Consider the following 16,634-nt stretch of genomic DNA (forward strand, 5'->3'; position numbering starts at 1 on the left):
TCACATGAATTAGTGATCACCATGTGACCTGCTGTATTTCACTGTAGTCTCACACTACACACACACACACACACACACACACACACACACACACACACACACACACACACACACACACACACACACACAGGGAGAGTACATATGGTGTGCATCTACACATAAACAGTACTAGTCTCACAGAGGCATGCCAAGGATACCACACCCTATCTTCTCTCTCTTTTTCTCTCACCTTTTCTCTCTCACTCTCTCTCTCTCTCTCTCTCTCTCTCTCTCTTTCTCTCATTCTTTCTCTCTCTTTCGCACTCTCTCATTCTCTCTCTCTTATTCTCTCGCTCTCTGTTTTCTTCTTCTCTCTCTTTCTCTTTCTCTCTCTCTCTTTCTCACTCTCTTTATCTCACCATCTCTTATTTTCTTACTCTCTCACTCTGTTTTCTTCTCCTCTTTCTCTCTCTCTCTTTCTCCCCCTTCTTTCTCTTTTATGAAATTAGTTGTAGTTTGATTGTTCTGATGCTCAATTTTGTCTGGAAAATGTACATGGTGAGAAACACGTCTGGGTTTATAAGACAAAGCTGTAAACTCTTTTTCCAAATGGAGGTCGTGCTGGAAGGGGCCTGTTCCGTTCTGTTCGGTTTGGGCTGTGGATTTACAGCCACAGCCAAGGGGATGAAACTCTGTTAAACTCTTCTAAATTGGGGACTGCTCTGTCATCTGACACATCATCGCTTTCACACGTTGAGGTTCAAGTGTAGGGACTGAACCTCAAGTTCTAAGGACCAAGCCTGGAAATATATAGGAAGATAGATGGTTTTGCTTCAGCATTCCAATCCGGCATGGTTTATTTTTGTTGGAAACATAATTGTCTGTGGCTAGGATTTGGAAGTACATTTTACCCGCAAATTCTGCCAGGAAATAAGAAGCAGTTGTTAGTGCCCCCTAGGGGTGACCTAGTGTACATTCTGCTGATTACTAGACAGAGTCAAAGCAAAGGTTTTACTATGAAAAAACACGTGTCTTTTGTCATGTACTGCATTGTTGTGTCATGGGATTGGACTGCATTTTAAGGAAAACTTCTAGGATTAAAGGCATGCTTATTTAATGTAACCATTTACTTTAACCTGACATACTGCAGCTATACTGTTGTTCTACTGTTGTTCCATTTAATGTATTATTTATTTGTGGGGAAATGGAGAAAGTTCTCTGTAGTACACGGTTCAGCATGTATTTTACCGTCATACATATAGGTATAACAAGTTGTAGTAAATGTACTGCAGTGTGCCATGAGGTGCGTTTTCACCAGCTTCCTGCACTGGGAAAAGGTGATAAGGACACAGGTGTGCTGAAGAGTTACGTGGACCACTACAGAGACAGAGGACCTTTTGCGGAGTTAGTCAGGGGGTTTCAATCCTGACAGAAAGTGTTCATTAACATCTTTATTTATATCCAATCCATTGCAAATAGAACAAGTACTATTCCCATCTGGTGACAATTCCCCATTATGTCTGTCATTGAGTACAACCCCCCCCCCAAAAAATAGGAGAAAAAAAATTCAAGGGACCCTCTCCCCCCTCAGCCCTGCATCCTGGTTCAGTCCAACCTGAGCATAGGGGTCTAGTGTCACCCCCAAGGTAATTTTCTGTGTCATTTGTCGAAAGAACTCCACTGAATACTCAAGAAGCAAAGTTTAGGCTCGAACATGTGGATCTTTTTGTTGCTCACGCTGGCCTTTTCTGCCACAGGAATGACGGAAGAAAATGTCACAGATACAGCTATTGAAGAGAGACCTGTAATAGCCAAGGGCATACTAAAGGTAAGTCTTACCGATGTGGTGATTCAGTTAGTGAAATGACTGTACTTGGTTTAACGTCATACCTTGGAGCAGGACACATATTTATTGCTAACACATGGAGGCTACGCTATCTTTAATCTAACTGCAGAGAAGCACATTTCACATGGTGGTCGTGGTGAATGACGAATGCTCATTGTCTGTTCCTCTTTCCCTCAGGCTCCAAGTGTAGTTGGATGAGCCATCAAGAAGATGCCTGAGCTCTATACATTCCTTATGGAGCGATGGGCATTGTAGTATCCTTCTATTGTGGTTTCTGTGGAGGTTTCAGATAGAGTTATGGGCATTGCAGTAGCATTTTATTGTGGTTACTATGTAGATTTGTAACAGGCTGATCGCTTCTTGTCAGATCAAGTCTGCATTGAACTGTACTGAGTTGTCATTACCTCATATGGTTACAAAGCCTTTTTGTATTTTCTCACAACCTCCCAGATAAACAAGACAATTTGTGTTAGCGACAGCCCAGTTTTATACCAGCATGAATTGGCCTCAAACCACAAGTGTGTCTAACCAGGCCTTCGGGAAACATAATTATTTGAAACCATCATGTGTCAGTGTTTAAGTATGTTTAATGATGTTTGACCTCAGTGGAAATATATCCAGAAGTAGATTGTTCTTGTATTCTACAGACAGAGATTGAGCCTAGTCCTGGACTTAAACTGGAGAATCAGGGAATGAACATCAGAGAATGCTTTATGGAGAATCTTCTTAGAAATAGATGTTTAGTCCAAGACTGGGTTTAATCTGTCTTCAGGATATCGGCTGTACATGTTTTTTCCTTGATCCTCCTTTCCACTGAAGTCACAACCTGGAATATGATTCAGGAGAGGAGAAGAATCCACGTCTGATCTTCTATGATGATAAGGATGAGGTTGTTCAGGTTAGATATGGATTCCCATTCAAGGTGTTACATGTCACCTACTGTACGTGTCAGACAAAGATTATCAGCAAAATGCTTGGGGAAATAACATCTATTTTCCTGAGCTTGACTCAAGCGTGGCAAGATTAGGGAGGGATAAATAACTAATTGAAGAAGGCATTATGCAAGGAAAAAACAAGAGCATATCAGTGTAGTCTGAAACAGTTCAAGAGAATGTGATGTTAATAAATCCTCTGTGTCTTTTGTGAACCTATTGCATTACGGTCATTATGGATATCATGGTCATTATAGTTATTATGGTCATTATGGTTATTATGGTCATTATAGTTATTATGGTCATTATGGTCATTATAGTTATTATGGTCATTATAGTTATTATGGTTATTATGGTTAGTATGGTCATTATGGTCATTATAGTTATTACGGTCATTATGGTCATTATAGTTATTATGGTCATTATGGTCATTATAGTTATTACGGTCATTATAGTTATTATAGTTAGTATGGTTAGTATGGTCATTATAGTTATTATGGTCATTATAGTTATTATGGTCATTATGGTTATTATGGTCATTATAGTTATTATGGTCATTATGGTCATCATAGTTATTATAGTTATTATGGTCATTATGGTCATTATAGTTATTATGGTCATTATGGTCATTATAGTTATTACGGTCATTATAGTTATTATGGTCATTATGGTCATTATAGTTATTATGGTCATTATGGTCATTATAGTTATTATGGTCATTATGGTCATTATAGTTATTACGGTCATTATAGTTATTATGGTCATTATAGTTATTATGGTCATTATGGTTAGTATGGTCATTATGGTCATTATAGTTATTATGGTTATTATAGTTATTATGGTCATTATGGATATCATGGTCATTATAGTTATTATGGTCATTATGGTTAGTATGGTTATTATGGTCATTATAGTTATTATGGTTATTATAGTTATTATGGTCATTATGGTTAGTATGGTCATTATGGTCATTATAGTTATTATGGTCATTATAGTTAGTATGGTCATTATAGTTATTATGGTCATTATGGTCATTATAGTCATTATGGTCATTATAGTTATTATGGTCATTATGGTTAGTATGGTCATTATGGTCATTATAGTTATTATGGTCATTATAGTTAGTATGGTCATTATAGTTATTATGGTCATTATGGTCATTATAGTTATTATGGTCATTATGGTCATTATGGTCATTATAGTTATTATGGTCATTATAGTTATTATGGTCATTATAGTTATTATGGTCATTATGGTCATTATAGTTATTATGGTCATTATAGTTAGTATGGTCATTATAGTTATTATGGTCATTATGGTCATTATAGTTATTATGGTCATTATGGTCATTATGGTCATTATAGTTATTATGGTCATTATAGTTATTATGGTCATTATGGTCATTATAGTTATTATGGTCATTATGGTCATTATAGTTAGTATGGTCATTATAGTTATTATAGTCATTATAGTTATTATAGTTATTATGGTCATTATAGTTATTATGGTCATTATAGTTATTATGGTCATTATAGTCATTATGGTCATTATAGTTATTATGGTCATTATAGTTATTATGGTCATTATGGTCATTATAGTTATTATGGTCATTATAGTTATTATGGTCATTATGGTCATTATAGTTATTATGGTCATTATAGTTATTATGGTCATTATAGTTATTATGGTCATTGTAGTTATTATGGTCATTATGGTCATTATAGTTATTATGGTCATTATAGTTATTATGGTCATTATAGTTATTATGGTCATTATAGTTAGTATGGTCATTATAGTTAGTATGGTCATTATAGTTATTATGGTCATTATAGTTAGTATGGTTATTATAGTTATTATAGTCATTATAGTTATTATAGTTATTATGGTCATTATGGTCATTATAGTTATTATGGTCATTATGGTTAGTATGGTCATTATGGTCATTATAGTTAGTATGGTTATTATAGTTATTATAGTCATTATAGTTATTATAGTTATTATGGTCATTATGGTCATTATAGTTATTATGGTCATTATAGTTATTATGGTTATTATAGTTAGTATGGTCATTATGGTCATTATAGTTAGTATGGTTATTATAGTTATTTTAGTCACTATAGTTATTATAGTTATTATGGTCATTATGGTTAGTATGGTCATTATGGTCATTATAGTTAGTATGGTTATTATAGTTATTATAGTCATTATAGTTATTATAGTTATTACGGTCATTATAGTTATTATGGTCATTATAGTTATTATGGTCATTATGGTTAGTATGGTCATTATGGTCATTATAGTTAGTATGGTTATTATAGTTATTATAGTCATTATAGTTATTATAGTTATTATGGTCATTATGGTCATTATAGTTATTATGGTCATTATAGTTATTATGGTTATTATAGTTAGTATGGTCATTATGGTCATTATAGTTATTATGGTCATTATGGTCATTATGGTTATTATAGTTATTATGGTTATTATAGTTAGTATGGTTAGTATGGTCATTATAGTTATTATGGTCATTATAGTTATTATGGTTATTATAGTTAGTATGGTCATTATGGTCATTATAGTTATTATGGTCATTATGGTCATTATGGTTAGTATGGTCATTATAGTTATTATGGTCATTATAGTTATTATGGTCATTATAGTTATTATGGTCATTATAGTTATTATGGTCATTATAGTTATTATGGTTATTATAGTTAGTATGGTTATCATGGTCGCTTGCCTGTACTGAATGTAAGCATGTTGTATGTGTTGTATCAGACTGTCCCTGTGAAGAAGATGAAGGTGGATGAGATCAGTAGCCTGCTGGACTCTCTGGGTTTCTACAAGAGATCTCAGAAGGGAGAGGAGGTGCCAAAGGAGTTTCAACACTTTCCCCTGAGAGCCCCCAGGGACGAGTTGTGAGCACAATAAGATCTGGTGGCCAGACTCTGTCACTGCATCCAGTCACAGATGATGAGAGGGGTCCCAAGGTCACAACATGAGCCAGACCCTAATTTGAGAACAAACGACTCGGTGCAGCTATACAGAGCAGAGCCTACCACACTGTCTCTTTTAAAATATACATTTGTCAATAAAAGTTTAAACAAGTTACATAGAATGTGTCTCATGCTGACTCTGTGGTATAATATGCTGTCTGTCTTCCATCCAAATAAAACGCTGTACAGTAGAGTTTCAGCAGGTAATGACAGCAGTTAGCGTACCAAAAAGGTAATGTTGACTTAAAAGATTACCTTCATTAATCCTGAACCTATTACAGGGTACTGTTTCATTGGTTTTATGTATACTAAACAAAAATATAAACGCAACATGTAAAATGTTGGTCCCATGATTCATGAGCTGAAATAAAAGATCCCTGAAATGTTCCATATGCACAAAAAAAAAATGTATTGCTCTCAAATGTGTTAACACCCGTGTTAGCGAGCATTTCTTCTTTTCCAAGATAATCCATCCACCTGATAAGTGTGCCATATCAAGAAGCTGATTAAACAACATGATCATTACACAGATGCACCTTGTGCTGGGGACAATAAAATGCCACTCTAAAATGTGAAGTTTTGTCACACAACAAAATGCCACAGATGTCTCAAGTTTTGAGGGAGCATGCAATTGGCATGCTGACTTCAGGAATGTCCACCAGAGCTACAGTGCCTTGCGAAAGTATTCGACCCCCTTGAACTTTGCAACCTTTTGCCACATATCAGGCTTCAAACATAAAGATATAAAACTGTATTTTTTTGTGAAGAATCAACAACAAGTGGGACACAATCATGAAGTGGAACGACATTTATTGGATATTTCAAACTTTTTTAACAAATCAAAAACTGAAAAATTGGGCGTGCAAAATTATTCAGCCCCCTTAAGATAATACTTTGTAGCGCCACCTTTTGCTGCGATTACAGCTGTAAGTCGCTTGGGGTATGTCTCTATCAGTTTTGCACATCGAGAGACTGAATTTTTTTCCCATTCCTCCTTGCAAAACAGCTCGAGCTCAGTGAGGTTGGATGGAGAGCATTTGTGAACAGCAGTTTTCAGTTCTTTCCACAGATTCTCGATTGGATTCAGGTCTGGACTTTGACTTGGCCATCCTAACACCTGGATATGTTTATTTTTGAACCATTCCATTGTAGATTTTGCTTTATGTTTTGGATCATTGTCTTGTTGGAAGACAAATCTCCGTCCCAGTCTCAGGTCTTTTGCAGACTCCATCAGGTTTTCTTCCAGAATGGTCCTGTATTTGGCTCCATCCATCTTCCCATCAATTTTAACCATCTTCCCTGTCCCTGCTGAAGAAAAGCAGGCCCAAACCATGATGCTGCCACCACCATGTTTGACAGTGGGGATGGTGTGTTGCTTTTACGCCAAACATAACGTTTTGCATTGTTGCCAAAAGTTCAATTTTGGTTTCATCTGACCAGAGCACCTTCTTCCACATGTTTGGTGTGTCTCCCAGGTGGCTTGTGGCAAACTTTAACCGACACTTTTTATGGATATCTTTAAGAAATGGCTTTCTTCTTGCCACTCTTCCATAAAGGCCAGATTTGTGCAATATGCGACTGATTGTTGTCCTATGGACAGAGTCTCCCACCTCAGCTGTAGATCTCTGCAGTTCATCCAGAGTGATCATGGGCCTCTTGGCTGCATCTCTGATCAGTCTTCTCCTTGTATGAGCTGAAAGTTTAGAGGGACGGCCAGGTCTTGGTAGATTTGCAGTGGTCTGATACTCCTTCCATTTCAATATTATCGCTTGCACAGTGCTCCTTGCTTGGGATGTTTAAAGCTTGGGAAATCTTTTTGTATCCAAATCCGGCTTTAAACTTCTTCACAACAGTATCTCGGACCTGCCTGGTGTGTTCCTTGTTCTTCATGATGCTCTCTGCGCTTTTAACGGACCTCTGAGACTATCACAGTGCAGGTGCATTTATACGGAGACTTGATTACACACAGGTGGATTGTATTTATCATCATTAGTCATTTAGGTCAACATTGGATCATTCAGAGATCCTCACTGAACTTCTGGAGAGAGTTTGCTGCACTGAAAGTAAAGGGGCTGGATAATTTTGCACGCCCAATATTTCAGTTTTTGATTTGTTAAAAAAGTTTGAAATATCCAATAAATGTCGTTCCACTTCATGATTGTGTCCCACTTGTTGTTGATTCTTCACAAAAAAATACAGTTTTATATCTTTATGTTTGAAGCCTGAAATGTGGCAAAAGGTCGCAAAGTTCAAGGGGGCCGAATACTTTTGCAAGGCACTGTATTTCCAGAGAATTGAATGTTCATTTCTTTAGCAAAAGCCGCCTCCAATATTGTTTTAGAGAATTTAGCAGTACGTCCAACCAGCCTCACAACCGCAGACCACGTTTAACCACGCCATCCAAGGACTCCATGTCTGGCTTCTTCATCTGTAACTTACTAAAATCATTGAAATTGTTGCATGTTGCATTTTTATTTTTGTTCAGTATATTTTCAGTTTTCTCCTTATTAATTTTTTCATTTGTCATCTAAAAACCGCTGATTGCCATCATACTTTCTCCTCCCACATATTAAACCCTAATAATAACATAGTGAATACAGAGACAGAGACACGCTCCTAGGTCTGTCAAGGGTGCTAATCCTCTGTCTTCCTCCTCCCACCACTCCGATAATCTGATTAGTAGACGCTGCTGTCTGGTTAACTGACTAATCCCTGTAGTCCTCAATCAGGGACACACACACTCTGTCTTCTGTTTCTATACACCAATTTATTTTCTATTAGTTTAAGAATAGCATACATTTTTCTGGACACACACAGAGTGGTAGCGGTACATGGTTGTATTGGGCCACAATGCCTGTGTTCTACTCCCCCATACCCCAGAACCTCCGGATGGGCCTGGCCTCTGTCGGTGGATCCGTGTTCACTAACAACAGGACAGGGGACTTTAGCAGTGACTACAACAAGGACCAGGATGATAAAACAGGTAGGCCTGTTGCCTGCTACAATATATGGAGTACTGTATGCTGTATAATGCCTGTGTCAAATATTATTGGGGATTTTGTTTTGTTTTAGGAAAGTATTTTATATATTTTTGGATATATTTTTGGATATTCAGGAAAGCATTTGTATAATTCAAATTGCGAAACTTCAAATATAAATAGTTTTATGTTTTTATATTCCAGTCAATGAGTTGGTGTCTCACCTACCCCTTCAGATGATCCTGTACTTCAACATATTCTATTTCCCATGCTGGTGGGTCTCTGCTGTTCTCATGCTGGATCTAAAGGTGACTTTTTCCCTACTGACTTCAGAGGTTTCCCCCAAGGTTTCCCAACTCTCAATTTATTATGTATGGAATACCCAGATCAATAATACAATATGTCTTTCTTGTCATAGTTGTATTACCTGCCTGGGTACTACCAGGCTCTACTTGTGACTGGAGTGGTTCTGCTTACCATCTGTGAAATGACCAGGCTCTATTTGGGCTATATCGGAAACCTCAAAGAGAAGGTAACTGAATCTAACTTCCTCTCTGGAAACGCTTCTCCTCTCCCCCTCTCTCCTTCACTGTCTACCCCTTTCCCACAAACTCAATGAATATCTGATCTGATACACTGCCTGTTTAAGTACCCTGTGTGAGTAGGTGTGTAAACATTCCCACTGCGCGCACACTTGGCTAGGACGCAACACTAAGTGTCTGACTGTGTGTGTGTGTGTCTTCATACATCTGTGTGTGTATGTCTCTTTCTCCCTGTCTCTTCCACTCTGTCGCTTCAGTCTCTTTCTCTGTGTTCCTCCCTCTGTGATCAGGTGCCAGAGCTGGCTGGGTTCTGGCTGATATCCTTCCTGTTCCAGCTGCCCATTCTACTCTTCTTCCTGACTGACGAGGACATCATCATCCTCCCTCTGGAGAGGGCCGTCCACTCCATCTACCTTCTCTTCATCCTCTCAGAGCTCCTGGCTTCCTTCTTCGCCCTCAGGTAGGATGATGTACTGTATAGTACTGTATGCCATTTATCAGATGCTTTTACCCACAACCTTGGCGTTTCTAGTGCCATGCTCTATAACCTGAGCCATATAGGAGCCATCACAGAGGAGTGTCTATGGAAAGCTGATGTAGACTTATACTGTCAGTGGAATCAACCAATCTCATGCAGAGCGTGGACAGCAGAAAAAAGTATATGTTTACCTCTCAATGGTCGTGGCATCTGTTCAGAGACAGTCATGATATGTAATATATTCCTATTCTCTCTCTCCCTTCTTCTTCTGCTTCTTCTGCTTCTTCCTCTTCTTCTTCACCCTCAGGGCCATGACCAGGAAGTTAACCCTGCTGTTCCACCTCAGGCAGTTTGGGGAGGTGGAAAACCTTCATCACCTCCACCATCACCACCTCCACATAGCGGGAAAGAGCCCAGCCTTCGGCATGCCATATTATGGGAGGACTGTTCTGCCCATGCCACCACACACCAATAACGTTCACAGCCACTGATAGAGCACAGAGAGACAACCAGGAACACTGTGACTGGGATGGATGGGACTGGGAGATGGGGTATGATCTGGAGGGAAAGGCGTAGGGGTGAATAGTTTAATGTGGAAGAGAGTTCTTGAAGGGACTGGGAGATGGGGTATGATCTGGAGGTAAAGTCGTAGGGGTGAATACAGCCTTGAAATGATTTTCCAAAGAGGGAGGAAGCTTTTGAAGTGTTCCATGATGTTCAAAATATAATGCTGGATTTTGTCATCTTTATGAAAAGATGAGTTGATGCACTGTTTTATAATTGTTGTGTTTTCATTTCTAGATATAAAACACGTGTAAAAAATATTATTGGACACCGGTAGTAGTGATGGTCATAACATATTAGAACCACATGGTGGCACTAAATGGCCATAAGAGGGGTTAGTAATAAACTGAAAAGTGTTGCAAAGTCCCAATTTGTCAGGCAGAATAATCACAAAGTGTCATGATGCACAGATACTGGTTAGAGAGCCTTTCTGATTGTCTATACAAGTGAAGCTTGTCAGGAGCTGGTCAGAAGCTGGTCAGAAGCTGTCAGAAGCTGTCAGGAGCTGTCAGAAACTGGTCAGAATCTGTCAGGAGCTGGTCAGAAGCTGTCAGGAGCTGTCAGAAAGTGGTCAGAAGCTGTCAGAAGTTGGTCAGAAGCTGTCAGGAGTTTGTCAGAAGTTGGTCAGAAGCTGTCAGGAGCTGTCAGGAGTTTGTCAGAAGTTGGTCAGGAGCTGTCAGAAGCTGGTCAGAAGCTGTCAGGAGCTGTCAGAAGCTGGTAAGAATCTGCCAGGAGCTGTCAGGAGCTGTCAGGAGTTTGTCAGAAGTTGGTCAGAAGCTGTCAGGAGCTGTAAGGAGACAGGAACAAAGGCAGCACAGTTTAAAAGAGCACTTTTGAAAATATGCTGGATAACACATCTCAAATTAACATGAATTAAATGACCATCCTGTACACCAGACAACAAGTTATTTGTTCGAGAAGGAGTGGTTCTCTTCCAAGATTTAAAAGTTATCTTTCAACAACACATTTCAACTAAAAACATCTAATAACCAGCATACAAGCAACCTTGTACCTGACCACCAATCCTAAAGGTTGTCTACAAATAACAAAATGATTATATATCACTAAATAGAAATCACAGCCTCAATGTGTTTCGAGTCAAGCTTATCTCTCTCTAGCCCATCAAATCGATCTGATCACTATCTGATCGAGATTTGTGGCATCTACACATGGTAATAAAATGGGTCTCTTATCTTCGTTCATATTGTGACCAGATTCAATGGCCCCTCCCTGTATGCAAATGATTCCAACCTGCTTTGCACCCCTATTGTGGCATAAGCTGCATCAATTGAGAGAAAATAGCACACTTTTAAAGTCAATACTTTTATACTCTCATCATTACAGCCTACTTTTGTTATGCAACGATGTAAGACTGGGCGTAATAGGCTACTGTCCCTATGACCTCGAGCTGTCCACAGCCATACAAATAAGTATTAAGGAGAAGCTCTCCCATCCCTAAAATAGTCACCACACAAATTAGCTGAGTATCTGGATGTGTTTACAAAATACAATTATTGCACATTATAAATAAAAATGACTCTTAGCTCCTAATGTAACCTAAAAACAGAAACATGTTCCGTTACAGAGTAGACTACAAAGTGAGTCTCTGAATGGCGCAAAGCAATGTCCAAATAGGTCTGGACAGGGTTGTTCTTTTCGCATGGATGTTTATATACGTTGTCTTTATATAATTGTAATCTTGTATTGCAATAACCTTTAGCATAGGGCTAAACAGTACCAAAGGGAAAAAAGTGACAAGCTGGCAGAACGACCCTGTTTTAGTTTCCGCCAAATAATTGACCAGTGATAATTCGCTGACGGAACATCAATATGATAACCTATTGCGAGACTCACGGGGGGGGGGAAATCGATAAAAAGTGCAATCGATAAAAAGGGCAAAGGAGCACACATGTAAAGCAAATGGCTTTATAAAGGAATAAAGTGTACATCTAGAAGTAGCTTAAAGAGTCCTTCGTTTTGAAGCCTACATTATATTGGACAGTGGCCTCGCTCATGCTTCCAGAAAGCTATGCGCCGTTATGCATCAGTTTGGACATCTTCTGCACTTTATTGAAAGCTGGAAAATGCTAAAAGACTATTCACCACCCATCCACCGTTCATTCTGACTTGTTTTTATTTATTTCACCTCTATTTAACCAGGTAGGTTCTCATTTACAACTGCGACCTGGCCAACACAGAGTTAAACATAAACAAACGCACAGTCAATAACACAATAGAAAAACTAGATCTAAACATTAGGCATTCATATTATACCTGACCATACACTTGTCATGTACTGCGCTCTTCTGCAGTGACTCCATCATAGTCTGTCCCATGGATCACTAATACAGCTTGAGATCAGTTCTGCTATTACAGTCATATTCCCTTACTGTAGCCGATGTTTTTAAATATTTAATGTTGCGTTGGCACTGGACGTGGGAACATGATAACCATTTTTCTCTCATTCTGGATGATATCTCTTTACGCATATCTTTATTTCTATATAATATAATATGCCTATTTTATTCTGAGCTGGACATGGTATTGGACAGTGGCATCTGACAACAGTAGGCGCATAGTTTCTAATGAAGACCATGATCGTAATTCAACTGTCCAGTGTGATTTTTTTTTAGATGGCGGGACAACCGTGACGTTAGCCAAATGTCTAAGCTTTCTTGTCCGTATTCGTTTACACTTCAAGGATAAGATGCATCTTCGACTGGCCCTGGCGGTCAGGAAGATCTAATCATGATCAGATCACAATACGTTTTTTGATTTTCTAAACCTCTTGACAAATCAACTCAAATGTATTTATAAAGCCCTTCTTACATCAGCTGATATCTCAAAGTGCTGTACAGAAACCCAGCCTAAAACCCCAAACAGCAAGCAATGCAGGTGTAGAAGCACAGTGGCTGGGAAAAACTCCCTAGAAAGGCCAAAACCTAGGAAGAAACCTAGACAGGAACCAGGCTATGAGGGGTGGCCAGTCCTCTTCTGGCTGTGCCGGGTGGAGATTATAACAGAACATGGCCAAGATGTTCAAATGTTCATAGATGACCAGCATGGTCAAATAACAATAATCACAGTGGTTGTAGAGGGTGCAACAGATCAGCACCTCAGGAGTAAATGTCAGTTGGCTTTTCATAGCCGATCATTCAGAGTATTTCTACCGCTCCTGCTGTCTCTAGAGAATTGAAAACAGCAGGTCTGGGACAGGTAGCACGTCCGGTGAACAGGTCAGGGTTCCATAGCCGCAGGCAGAACAGTTAAAAATGGAGCAGCAGAACGACCAGGTGGACTGAGGACAGCAAGGAGTCATCAGGCCAGGTAGTCCTGAGGTTATCCTGAGGCATGGTCCTAGCCTCCTAGGGCTCAAAATCAGGACAATGGACACATGTTAGAACCAGGTATGAACGGAACTTTTGACTGATATAGCCTATTGAATCCAACCTCTGCTTATGAAATGTAGTCCTGTGTAATAGCATTTTCCTCATGTTCTCTCTATTCCAGAGAAACTGCTCAACAGATGACCCTGCCCTCCCTGCCCTTCTCCTGAATCATGTTTACAATGTTTGAACACCATTTGACATTGAAAAGGAATATGGAGTAGAAACCGTGGTGAGAAAAAAAGTTTACACAATTCCCTAAGGAGTTCCAGGATTTATCTTAGACACAGGCCACTCCGGCTTCTCAGGATTCTCATCAAATTGCCTTTCATTGGCTGAGTGTGGTGAATAAAAGCCTGTTCACTACCTCATCAAATATATTGTTTCTCCTTGTGCTTTCACCTCCCTTTGAAATGGACCTGCGAGTGTCTGAGTGTCTCTCTCTCTGTCTGGAACCCAGCATACTTTTTATTGTATTTCTTCTGGATTTTATTAATATCCCTGCAGAGTACGGTCATCTCTCTCTCTCTCTCTCTCTCTCTCTCTCTCTCTCTCTCTCTCTCTCTCGTTTTTTTTCTCTCTCTCTCTCTCTCTTTTTCTCTCTCCCACCCGCTCTCTCTTTCTCTCGCCATCTCTTTCTCTCTCTCTTTCTCTCTCTCTCTCTCTCTCTCTCTCTCTCTCTTTTCTCTCTCTCCCACTCGCTCTCTCTCTCTTCCTCTCTCCATCTCTTTCTCTCTCGCGCTCTCTCTTTCTCTCTCTCTTTCTTTCTCTCTCTCTTGCTCTCACTCTCTCTCCCTCTTCTGAGGTAGCAGACCTGTCTTCTCCTTAATTATAATTGGGTGCAGCTTGAAGGTAATCAGAAATGTGATCCCTGGGACATGTGGTGGCGGTGCTGTGAGAGCTGTGTGAAACCTGATGAGAAACAACAGCCTCCTGGATCTGAGTGTGTTTTTTTGAGAGGGTGGGACAACCGTGACTTTGGCCAAATTTAAAAGATTTCTTTGTCTGTATCAGTTTACACTTCAAGGATATCCGTATAAGATGCATCTTCGACTAGCTCTGGAAGTGGTCAGGAATATCTCATCACGATCAGATCACAATGCGCCTTTTGAAAATCAGGACAACTGATGCATGTTAGAAGGGGCTTTTGACAGATATAGCCTATTTAAAAATCCAACCCCTGCTTATGAAATGTAGTCCTATGTAATACCATTTTCCTCATGGTCTCCCTGTGAATGAAGGCACCCCTGATCACCCGCACACAGTTCATTTTCATAGCACCACTTTGCTCGTATAATTCCTTTTTGCATCTATTTGCTCTCCTCATCTCACCTTGTCCCTTTGCTTGTGGACTTCAGTGCACAACACAACAGCTGTCTGTGACCAGGATTAAAAACCTCTCCAAACCAAATCTTCATACCATAAACTGCTACACAGCCCACATCATTGTCACCATATTAACGTTATTGTCAACAAACTAGAACTAACGCGCAAGTAAACCAAATCCAATCCATGGCTGGCCCCTGTAGCAATAAATGTATAAACACAAAAGCTTACCTTGACTTGGAAGACTTGCAGTGTTGGATAACCTTAGCCAGCTTAGCTTACATAAATAGCATTCCTCCCTGTTTGTCAGGTTGTTGAGTAGACTAAATTAGCTCTATTAGCTAGCTAAGTAAGTGAAAAATATATGAAATATAGCTAGCTCTTTCTTGCTCTATCTTTCTCTCTCTCCCTGCTACTTCACCTTCATTTTTGAAGAAATTAATTAGTATTTTACTCTCTTTGACTAACTACTCAACACATTTTATCCACTGCAGTGCTAGCTAGCTGTAGCTTATGCTTTCAGTACTAGATTAATTCTGATCCTTTGAATGGATGCACAAGATGTTAATTCATACTGACAGCACTGATAGGTTGGAGGACGTCCTCCGGAAGTTGTCATGATTACTGTGTAAGTCTATGGAAGGTGGTGAGAACCACGAGCCTCCTAGGTATTGTATTGAAGTCAATGTACCCAGAGGAGGAAGGAAGCTAGCTCTCCTCCAGCTACACCATTGTGTTACCCTACAGAGTGCTGTTGAGGCTACTGCAGAACTTCATTGCAAAACAGTGTGACTTAATCAGTCATTTGGTGACGTGAATATATTTTGTTTATTACAAAAGGATAGCTTTTTTAATGTTCCTCTATTTTGATTTTTATGTAATTCACTGAGTAGGATGGTCCTCCCCTTCCTCCTTTGAGGAGCCTCCACTGATGTATTCCACTATTTTTACAACTAGTAGGGTGCATATGTCACAGGCACAATCTCAGTATAGACAATACCAAACATGGACACCTTTCTCAGCCAACTCTTTATTTCTATCCCATCTCTAATGCTCTACCACTGAGCTCAGAGATAATAAATAGATTTTGACACCATCCTCTTATGTATTGGGATGCAGGTGAAGATTGGCGGCGGGAGATTGCCTGTGTTAGGGGAATGCCAGGGCTCAGACTAATTCACTTCCTTTAGTCAGTGGTTTAAATGGCCACTCAGGGTTCTGCATTATGAATATGACAGCAGAGTGGGGCAGCTGGGCTCGTTGATATTGCCATGCATGAGCTAACTGAGCGTCAATTTTTTTTATCTATTTCGTGAATAGTATTTCGATTTTTGCAATGATTTTTAGTGTTTTTTTATGCCTGTATTTACCTTGGTGTATTATGTTCATTTAAGTTAACCATTTACTGCAGTGCCACTGCTACTTTCTGGACAACTGTCCCAACTAGTGCAGCTCACCAATCAATGAGCATATTATTACTGCTCTTATCTTGGATTGATCTATATCACAGCTGATAGTCCTCAGAGTCAGAACTCACCTCAAATTAATCACAAAACTACAGTACACTAGCAGGTTCCAAAGACTGTCCAGGATGGGGCACAAAGACA

General features: G+C 39.3%; 2 protein-coding genes across 4 annotated transcripts; both read left to right on the plus strand.

Annotated features, from left to right (window-relative positions):
• The first annotated feature begins 1,650 nt into the window (after positions 1-1,650).
• On the plus strand, positions 1,651-5,867 carry selenoe (selenoprotein e). The gene is made up of 4 exons (NM_001195778.1): positions 1,651-1,807; positions 2,003-2,079; positions 2,645-2,723; positions 5,536-5,867. Exons 1-4 carry the CDS (start codon positions 1,694-1,696, stop codon positions 5,677-5,679), a joined length of 414 nt encoding a protein of 137 aa, NP_001182707.1. The 5' UTR covers positions 1,651-1,693; the 3' UTR covers positions 5,680-5,867.
• Positions 5,868-8,016: 2,149 nt separating this feature from the next.
• Positions 8,017-11,507, plus strand: zgc:112294 (transmembrane protein 17A). 3 transcript variants are annotated; one of them, XM_036936295.1, is made up of 5 exons: positions 8,017-8,736; positions 8,936-9,039; positions 9,150-9,263; positions 9,531-9,733; positions 10,059-11,504. In XM_036936295.1, exons 1-5 carry the CDS (start codon positions 8,604-8,606, stop codon positions 10,240-10,242), a joined length of 738 nt encoding a protein of 245 aa, XP_036792190.1. In that variant the 5' UTR covers positions 8,017-8,603; the 3' UTR covers positions 10,243-11,504. The 3 variants fall into 3 exon arrangements, with proteins under 3 accessions (XP_036792190.1, XP_021478056.1, XP_036792191.1); XM_021622381.2 differs by having other exon boundaries at positions 9,564-9,733; positions 10,059-11,502; XM_036936296.1 differs by having other exon boundaries at positions 8,591-8,736; positions 8,968-9,039; positions 10,059-11,507.
• Positions 11,508-16,634: the final 5,127 nt, after the last annotated feature.

The sequence above is a fragment of the Oncorhynchus mykiss genome, chromosome 11 (assembly GCF_013265735.2).
Source record: "Oncorhynchus mykiss isolate Arlee chromosome 11, USDA_OmykA_1.1, whole genome shotgun sequence".
NCBI lineage: Eukaryota > Metazoa > Chordata > Actinopteri > Salmoniformes > Salmonidae > Oncorhynchus > Oncorhynchus mykiss.